Source organism: Paramormyrops kingsleyae, chromosome 25 (genome assembly GCF_048594095.1).
Source record: "Paramormyrops kingsleyae isolate MSU_618 chromosome 25, PKINGS_0.4, whole genome shotgun sequence".
NCBI classification, from domain to species: Eukaryota; Metazoa; Chordata; class Actinopteri; order Osteoglossiformes; family Mormyridae; genus Paramormyrops; species Paramormyrops kingsleyae.
This window is the reverse complement of record NC_132821.1, coordinates 25,282,210-25,291,484: the sequence shown is the minus strand read 5'-3', so window position 1 is coordinate 25,291,484 and position 9,275 is coordinate 25,282,210. Positions and strand designations below refer to the sequence as shown.

The window sequence follows — 9,275 nt, the reverse complement described above, 5'->3', positions numbered from 1 at the left end:
GGGGGTAAAAAAAAAACGCAGGGATGTTTTGATCACATTATAGCAAGCGCAGTGCTCTAAAAACCAGTGAGCTCACCCCTCCCCCACACCGCACTGCCACCAGTTTTCACCCAGTGATATGACCCACGTGCCCGTTTTAGCGCCAAACGGGAGCATGCTAACGGTAGTGTGCCGCCGATGCACCGAAGTCAGGCCAAAAACAAAACACCCATAAAAAAAAAAAAAAATCATTGTCTGTTCCGCACGATCCATCAAGCACGACCGTGGCTGTGGATTTCTGTTAGCGACAATGAACAACAGATCCATGACTCACTGCCAGAATTATTGTCTGAAGCCTCCTTGTCTGGCCCTAGCTAATCAATAAACCCACAATGGCAGGCTGGGGGTGGGGGGGGGGGGGCAGGGGTTGTAATTGAAATCATGGTATTTGTACCTGAAACGCAGAGCTGGTGCATCGCCAGTACACCTTAGCCCGCAGCTGAGTTACAGCGGCAGAGTAGATTTTGCATTGACATCCGTTTGACCTTGAGTCTGGCTTTCTGTGGCCCAGTTTGGCGGCTCGGAGGTTCTGAAGGCTGGACCAGGTCCCCATCTCCTGGCTCCTTCACGGGCCCTGATTTGCCCTCATGCTTCGGTTGTTGTCTGCAAGTTAGTAAGCCGTTGCTATGGACCGGAGAAGCTGGCGGGTGGTCTAACCCTCCCCTCCTGTACCTTATTGAATAATTCATCCAATCATGGTGCGCGCTCTCGGGCCTTCGTGCGAAATTCGACCAATCGCTTGCACCGCTTGTTCCCCCAGCCTCTGTGCATCGATTGCCGTTCCCTGATGGATCCGTTTACCTTCTCCTCCGAGCGCCTTGTCGCTGAAGGGCAGGTTGTGTATCCAGGAGGCTGGTGGGTGTGCTTTTCTTTTCATTTCTTTCTCATTCTTTCTTTTCCTTTTTCCCCTGTTGCGAGTGGCTCGCAGACGGTGTAAGCTTTTCACACAGAGTAATAACCTTGCTTGCTTGAATCCTTCCAGCAGGCGTGTCAGCTGACCGGCAGTGAATGTGCGCCCCGTAACCGCTGGGAGGGGGGGGGGGGGCTTCTTTCACTGGATGTTGCTATTGATGAGCCCTGGAGGAAGCAGCCTCTGGGGCTCAATGTGAATCACCAGACGTTCGCTCACTGATGCATCCTCAGGCTCTGAAACTGCAGGACTGGGTTGGCGGGCAGGAGGGGGGGCAGGTCCTGCCTTGGTAGGCCCCTGTCCCCCCCCCCCCCCCCCCCCCTCCCTGCGATGCCGGTGCAGGGGCGTCTGGTCGGACAGCTCACTTTCATTTAGCTCTCAGCAACAGAGCGCCAGGAGGGGAAGCTAAATTAGCCCAATTAGCGAACTTATTAGTATGATGAAGCACTGTGCCGCGCACTGTGGCCCTCAGCCACTGGGGGGGGGGCAACGCTCGGGGAACTGCTGCCTCTCTGCTCATTTAAGCAATGTGGAGAATGTTATGGGTGGGAGGGCCGTGCGGCGCAGCAGGTCACACCTCTGTGCCTGTGATAATTCGTCGGTTCGAATCCCATGTGTGGGAAAATGGGGTGACAGATAGATGGTTTAACGCAGTTTTTGGACCCCAAACTTCACTCTTGGCTGTGTGTGCATTTTTTTTGTAACAGGAAATATGATGGGATGTGTGGAAAACAGCATTCCATTGTACCCGTGCTCTCACTTGTACAAATTAAGTTCACCATCATGTCCTTACAGGCCCAGGATAGGCCAGATTCCACACACACAGCAGTGGTGGGATTTGAACCCAAACCCCTGAGGTCACAATCCAAAGTAGTGCGTCGCCATTGGTATCAGCCGGTAATTTCCTCAAGACGCTGTTGTTAGATCATCGGTTTATAGCGACTGAGTCAGAATGCACGCCTCCCCGCCATGTCGCTTCATGCTCGTGGTGATTAATTAGCTGCATAACTCCTTGATTATCCAATCGCAGATGGCTGGGTGTCCTGCCGGGGGGATCCTTCCGGCCCGCTGTGAATGCACAGAGGTTGAGTTTGATTAGTAATGCCTGAGGCAGGTGTGTGACTGAGGATGGGAAATGAAGCCATCACCTTGGGGTTTTCCCAGACCTTTCCTGGCTCCTTCTCTTCTTGCCCTGTGCATGTTGGCCAGTGAATCATCACTAGGTCATTACCATTCATCACTATTTCTTCCCTGAAAATCTCACCTGTCTGGGTGGTGGTTATGATGAGGTCCCCACCCGTAGGGGGCAGTAAGCTATGGGATCTGCTCAACATGAGTCGGTCTTGGTACCCAGCTTGCAGTGCTGACTAACAGTGGTGTGGAAGGACAGAACTGACTGCCACTGATAGGGCAGTCAATTTATATGTGTAGGCTAAGAATCGGGTTGTAGGTTTTATCTGAAATGCTAAGAATTAATATTCTGATTTTCTAATGTTTTCTAAGTGCCCACATCTTTATCACAGTTATGTGGTAGTGGAGAAGAGACTTTTTATGCGTTGATGTTGAAGACATTTACACCACATCCTGTGCTAGTCTTTAGTGACATTATATTCTTGATGTTAGTCTGCCCTCTGCTGCTTTTTAGCTCAAATTACATGCAATGTTTTTTTTTTTGTTTTTTTTTTTTTAGTGCTGAGTTGTGAAAACCTACAGGTGATATACTCTTGACTATAGAAAGGAGTTGTAGGAATTACTGTGGATAAACCTGAAATATCCCTTTGGAAAAAGCACAGCAAGGCTGATATGAAATATGTAAAACTGGCGCTTTGTTTCAGAGGCGCACCGATCCCACTTCTTCAGTGCCGATATGATCCCAGTACCTGAACAGGGGAATCAGCCGATATGAGTACTCATTCGATACCAGATTTTTTAAACTAGTAAGTACAAATGGAATGGCATTTGCAATTTGAATGCTTAAAACACCCCACAGTTTTTCTCCCACTTGGAACAGCGTCACTTACACTAGCAGCCCCTCTATTACAAGCTGCAGTGAGAGCGCACAACAGCCCAAGCTAGCGACTCCTAAATCATCCATTGTTTGTTTTTTTTTTATATTACTCGCGTGCACATTGTTTAGTTGGATTTTCCACTAAGCGCTACTCCCACCTCTCAAAACTTTACAAAGATTGGAAATTGCTATGCTTCCCGTCGTTGTTAAAAGCGTAGAAATACTTCCAGATCGCCGACATGCTTGTTAGCTTACTAGCTTTGTTTCGCGTTTGCTGTCGTCAGCCTGTTATCGGATGTTACGTAACTCCTCCAAGGCTACTGGAAGCTGGTTGATCTTGTGCTCTGACCCCAGGTGTCTGTTAAATAAATAGCTATAAGTGATGAAGGTAATGGAAGGTTTTTAAACATTCTGTCAGGAGGCCAAGGCGTAGACTGATGTTCCAGCCCACGAGGTTTGCAGAGGGATTCTGCGTAATGGGTGCCTTTCAGACAGTGTAAATCAGCCCGGCTCTCATTGATGCTAATGCCAGTTTTTATAGGTCTGTTTTGGAGCGATGTATCGCAGACTGATGTTTTATTACCTGTGCCTTTTTGGTGGATACGAGTTCCCGTTGTATGCTCATGTTGTCTGTTTGTGTGTCTCCTCAGAGCGCCAAGACCTTCCCCTCCTCAGACAGCCTAGCCAAGGTGCAGGAGGTGGCAAGCTGGCTTTTGGACATGAACCAGGATCTGCTGTCGGGGGGCAGCAGGAGGAGGCAGCCCGGGGGCTCGGCGAGAGGTAACGCCTCCTCAGCCCGGGTGCCCCACGAGGCGGGCGAGGACGGCGAGGAGGAGGAGCACATGGAGCACCGGGTGCTGGAGGAGGAGGAGGAGGAGGAGGAGGAAGGGGAGGAGCAGCGGCGGCAGCCCCCCACCAGGGGCGTGGTTGGGGAGTCAGGACTGTGGGCCCCTGGGGAGCCGGGCTCCGAGGACGCCCAGAACGAGGTCAACGGCAGCGGTAAGGGTGGTCCCCCCTGGCCTTGGGGGTCGGAACGGAGGCAGCAGCGGCAAGAGGACGAGGAGGAGGACGAGGAAGAGGACGAGGAGGAGAACAACAACAGCAGCGGTCGGCGCGACGACGAGGACTGCGAGGACAGCCAGGGCGGCCGGGATGAGGACGAGGAGGAGATGGATCAGGACAGCGACGAGTTCGAGCGCTCGGAGGAGAGCAGCCGGGAGGAGGAGGAGGAAGAGGAGGAGGAGGAGGAGGCGGCTGAGGAAGGCGCCCACTCCCCCTCACTCAGGAACAGCGTCTCTGCCCCTAATGACAACATGGATGTATCTCCCAAACATCGACTTGGCCAGACCACTCGCTTTCAGAAGGAGGTGAGTGGATGCTTTATCCACCTCTACCCGTTTAGTCACTCGCCGGGCATTAAGATCCTCGCCCTCGTGGCATATTTCACACCAGTCCTGCTTCTTTTGCATCCCTGTTGTGTGTTTAATGCTTCTATTCCAAACACAGTGACATGACGTTGCGTGGAGGTCAGGCATCCATCAGGCAGTGGACAGATTAGGGAAGCAGGTTAGCAGCTTAGCCTTGCAGTTCATTTTCACTTCTGACATGATTCGAGGACTTGTCTTTACTTTGAGGGCAAAGCCCGTCTTTAACCTTTTCTATTAACTGATGTGGTAAACGAAATCAAGAAGTGTGATGTGGTTTACCTGTGTTAATAAGTTAATTAGTCTAGTTAGTGGCATTCTGATCATGCCTGTGGCTTGGACACCACCTGTTATGGAAGACGGGATTAGAGTGCGCTCTCGTTCATCGGGATGTGACCGTAGATCTCCAATGCATTGTTACAGACCAGTCTGCTGGGATTAGGTCAAATTCGGTCACGCTATAGAACTGGATTTGTTGGTCACTCGTCCAGATGTGTTTGCTGTCGGTTCATGTGACGGGAGGTGTTAGAGCCCCCACTAGTGGGCCTCTGAGGAGCGCGATGCATGTTCTTGGTGTGTGAGTAAGCCACACGGCCACCACTAGGGGGCTTCAGAGAGAGGAGCTTGGCCTTGTAATGCTAAGGTTGTCCAGGTTCAAAGGCTAGCTGCCGTCATAAACTCAGAACCCAATGTTTTCGCTTTCCAGTGCCATATGGAGCCATTATCAGGCAGTTTGGATGTGCATGATCACCTGACTGGTCCGCGTGACCCGGCTGACCCTGTACGCTCGCAACACAGACATTGAGAAAGTGCCGGGAGCCGCTGCCTGTCTCAGGGTGAGAGGTCAGCGCTTGGTATGGAATGGCAAAATCGCTCTCCGTGGTTTGGCATAAAAAAAGGCCTCATGCCAGATCAGAGGGCAGCAGCTGCCATTTGTGCCCCCTCCTGGCTTGTGTGCAGTGCAGCACTGACCTTTCACCCCTCCCCCCACTTTCTCCATGACCCTGGAATTAAGGCGTCGTCATGGTGATAAATTCCAGTGTCGCGAATCTCACTTATCAGTTTTTGTTGAGCCTGGCTCAGTTCTGTGGTCATTTTTAGCCCGTGTTTTTGTGGTGTTAAGTGTCTGTCCCTGTCACTGGCCACAGTTCATCTTTGCTGATGCGGTTTGTCCATGATCGCCACATATCTTTGTGACTTCAGGCTCTTCCTCTTGACTGGTTAAATAATGTGTTATTTTTTGTGAGTGTTGCTCCTGCGGTTCAGACACCGGATAGCTGGCCTCTGTTATGGTGCTTTTCCTCTGCCACCAGGAACCAACCCCTCTCGTTTACTAGCAGGTCCGAAAACGTGACCAAACTGAGCTGGTTGTGTCACCACCGTCTGGTTGGTTGAAATACATGGAAGTACCAGTGGTCTGAATTGTTGTGTATAGGGTTTTTGAAGGGAAAAGGACATATTCTATATATTATTCATTATTAATTGGACACATTGTGATGTATTGATGCATTCCTGGAAAATTTAAAACATCCTACTTGAAAAGATACTAGAGCACAGTTGAATAGAATGGATTCGTAATGCAATTTTATGCAAGGGAAAGCTAATTCTGCTAACGTTTGATGCTAACATAAGACGTTCCTACTAACATAAGTGTTCTACTGCGTGAACAGTAAATAAACGTCTCTTCAGTTTTACGTCACCGTCACTCTCCAAACTCGCCAATGCCTTTACTGAGCCGACCCTTCTGTAGTGGGAAACCCAAGCGAGCTGGAACTTACGCTGTAACTAGTCTCTTTGCAGTACGGCTCGGGTCCAGTTCGGTTCCTGTATATCAGTGGAAAAGCAGCAATAGCTGTCTCAAGTAGGGCTGTGTGATTTGATGATATTAGATCATGAGTGATTAAAATGTCTCTGCCTTTATGGAGAGATCATTAATATCGTGCTACAGTGCACATTCTCTCCTGTGACTCATACGCGCAGCTAAACTTGTTTTGTCAGCTAAATCCTTTTTCATAGTGCTTTGGATGTCTTCCCCTCTCCTTTTGGCGCCCTTGTCCCAATATACAACACGTTCCCTATCTGGCCACGTAGCGGCATGGATGACATGTTTTCGACATTGGTCATATATAACTTGTTTGTATTTTCCAAAATCAACATGGTTATTGTAGCGGACCTTGCAAAATAGTCTTCAAAACCAGCATGAAAAATAATTGTGATAAGATCGTGTATTGTAAACCTGTATGAAAAAAAACCACAATATATTTTCGCCATTTTCGCCCCAGTCTCAAGTTGCTTTAAAAACTGACATATCAAAATGCTGACTTTCAGACTTTTTTTTTTATATAGGTGACGCGCAGTGCTAATTAGCATTCAAGCTAATATGTGACTTGTTCATCCATCCTGGTACATTTAATGTTAGTGGCAATAGGTTGGAAGTGACTGCGCGTGTTTGGATATTCATCTAAAAAAATGTGTATGTAAAGGTGACACTAACTGGCATTTAGATTCATACTGGCCATCCTGAAGGCTAGACGTCACCTGTTAGGTCAGAGCTCTGTCAGCCTTCGGGGGTTCCGGGTCCCCTCTCAGGGCCCTGCTGACATCAATGGCATTTGTAGGCCAGACTGCTGTGGCATGGGGGGGGGGGGTGAATGTGGACGTTAGAGGGGTGGGGGTCTTCCAGAGACTGGTGAGGAATGTGGGGGGCAGTTTGGGTTGTGGCCGTGGAACAAATGGCACTGCTGTGCGCTGGGGGTGCCAGCAGTACTGTCCTGATTTAGACTAACCCCCCCCCCCCCCCAATTCGTTTGTCAGACTGATACTTGGTTTTTTAGGGGAAGTTTTCATTTTCGGGTTTTGTCTTGTATTATCTTTTGATCGTCCATTGTGGGTAGCCCTCTTCGGCCATATTGTATTAATAATACTATTGCAGTGTTAAAAATAACAATGACTGGGTCCCTCTTAGGCTCCAGGACAGTAATCGCACTGCCCCATGTAGCCGCTGTCTCCGGTCGCTTGTTTACTGGTCTGCAACGTTTCTGACCTTGGGAGGGGTTATAAATATCAGGGCAGTGTGTGTTTTTCCTGCTCTGCGTTTGCATTGTCCTTCAGTCATCAATGGGCTCAATGGGTACCACCAGCCCCTCCCCAAAGAATGTCCCACGGGGTGTGGAGGGGGGGGGGGGGGGGTACGGAATCAGACAGCTGATTGGCCTTGACTGTTTGGACAGCCAATCAGGGCCCTCACTTTTAGAAATCTGCCAGACACTAGGAAACGTGCTCATCCGTTCATCCGTTTGAACGCACGTGATCGGATTTGGAAGCGGGGGTGGGGGGCACCATGACTTCCTGCACTGTGCCCTCTACTCTCCCCACACACCCCCCCCCCCCCCCCCCGCGAGCCATGTTGCTCAATGGTCCGCTGACACACACAATGCAGGAACGACAGTGCCAGGGCCCACCCCCCTGCGGGATTCTCTGGGAAGTCAGCTGGTGGCAGATGCAGAACCCCCCCCCCCTTGCTACTGCGACCAGCTTTTCCGTTACCTCGTTAGCTGTTAATTAGGTATAGGAGGCGTCCCGCTGTGCCGCAGTCACACATAGTAATGGACGTGGGGGTGCAGTGCATGTGTCATTAACGTAGGGATGCAAGGGCGCGTGTGCGGTTCGTGAACCACAGCGCCGATTAGTTGGGTCTTGCTGTCACGGTCTGGTGGGTCATTGCCCGGCTGGATGGAGTGGGGGGGGGGGGGTGTGTCTCCACCAGTAGAGTCCGACCCACCAATCAGTCCCTGCCGCCTTCCCCCTAATCGCCCGGCTGCTCCCCTCGCCCCCTCCGACGCGGCTGTGCGTACCGCCGGCCTCGTCGAGAGCGAGTCGCGTTATGGCGTCGTAAACGTCCCTGGCGAACTCTGAACAGCGATAATGGAGAGAGCAGTGCTTACCTTTTCTTGGGGCCGTAGCGGGGTGGGAGATGCTGACTGCCTCTTCCTCAGTGCCTCAGATGACCCTTAAAAATGTCATGTTGTGGAATTAATTAAATGATTCCCCCCCAGCCTAAATGACCTACTGTCGTAATTCACCTGGCCCGGGCCATCAGCTGCCCTGCTGGGTCATATAATTGCTTAAATGTGGTCGAGACACCATACGCATTATGTCCGTTTAACACACAGTGGTCCGTTATCGTCCACCTACCATTTAGAAGGTACTGAAGTCTGTAATGGGACAGACTGGTCATGCCAGTCTCACTGAAGGCACTGGGTAGCTGGCTAGTGAAAATTATAGCTAATTATGTTTGTCCTGCATGTTTTGGAAGGGTCAGTGTTCTTCCAGCACTGTAAGTGCTTTGTGGGACCCGCCCAGCCTGGCGCCCATTCACAAGCAATTGGTCAAGCACGAGACGGCTATTCTGATTCGCTCTGTCAGTCGGTCCCGCCCTTTCCCTTTCACATCCAGTTGGCCAGGAGCGAAACGGAATGTTCTGATTTGCTCTGTCGGTTCCTCCCCTTTCGCTCATTAGGGATTTATCACCCCTTCCACTTCTGGGTCTCATTCTCTACATACCGGCTGTGAAGGTGTGTTGTCCCTCCCTGCCTCGGTATGCCAGGATTGTGGCCCCATGAGGATTTGGGGTGGGGGGGTAGCCAGGTGAAAAGCGGGGGGGGGGACAGCTGTAGTATGGGGGTGTCAGTAGGTCATCTGTGGAATGCCAGAAGGCATCAGCCAGGGTGCCGGAGCACGCATAGTTGCCATGGCTGAGTAAAGAGGGGGCACAGACTTTAATCCTGTGTGTCCCCCTCCCCGAATCCTACTTATCACAGCTCACTAGCGGGGGGGGGCAGGGGAAGGCTCTCACACCTTTGCCAGGCCCCCGCCTATCATTATCACTGAAGAA

The 9,275-nt window shown here is 50.9% G+C and overlaps 1 protein-coding gene across 1 annotated transcript in view; it reads left to right on the top strand.

The window, feature by feature from the left end:
• LOC140583035 (uncharacterized) overlaps positions 1-5,197 on the top strand; it is an 8,956-nt gene extending 3,759 nt beyond the window's left edge. The window contains exons 2-3 of the mRNA XM_072707622.1: positions 3,608-4,324; positions 4,464-5,197. Of these exons, the coding sequence (XP_072563723.1) occupies positions 3,608-4,324; positions 4,464-4,466 (720 nt within the window). The 3' untranslated portion in view covers positions 4,467-5,197. The remainder of the gene's footprint in view (positions 1-3,607; positions 4,325-4,463) is intronic.
• The last annotated feature ends 4,078 nt before the right edge of the window (positions 5,198-9,275 follow it).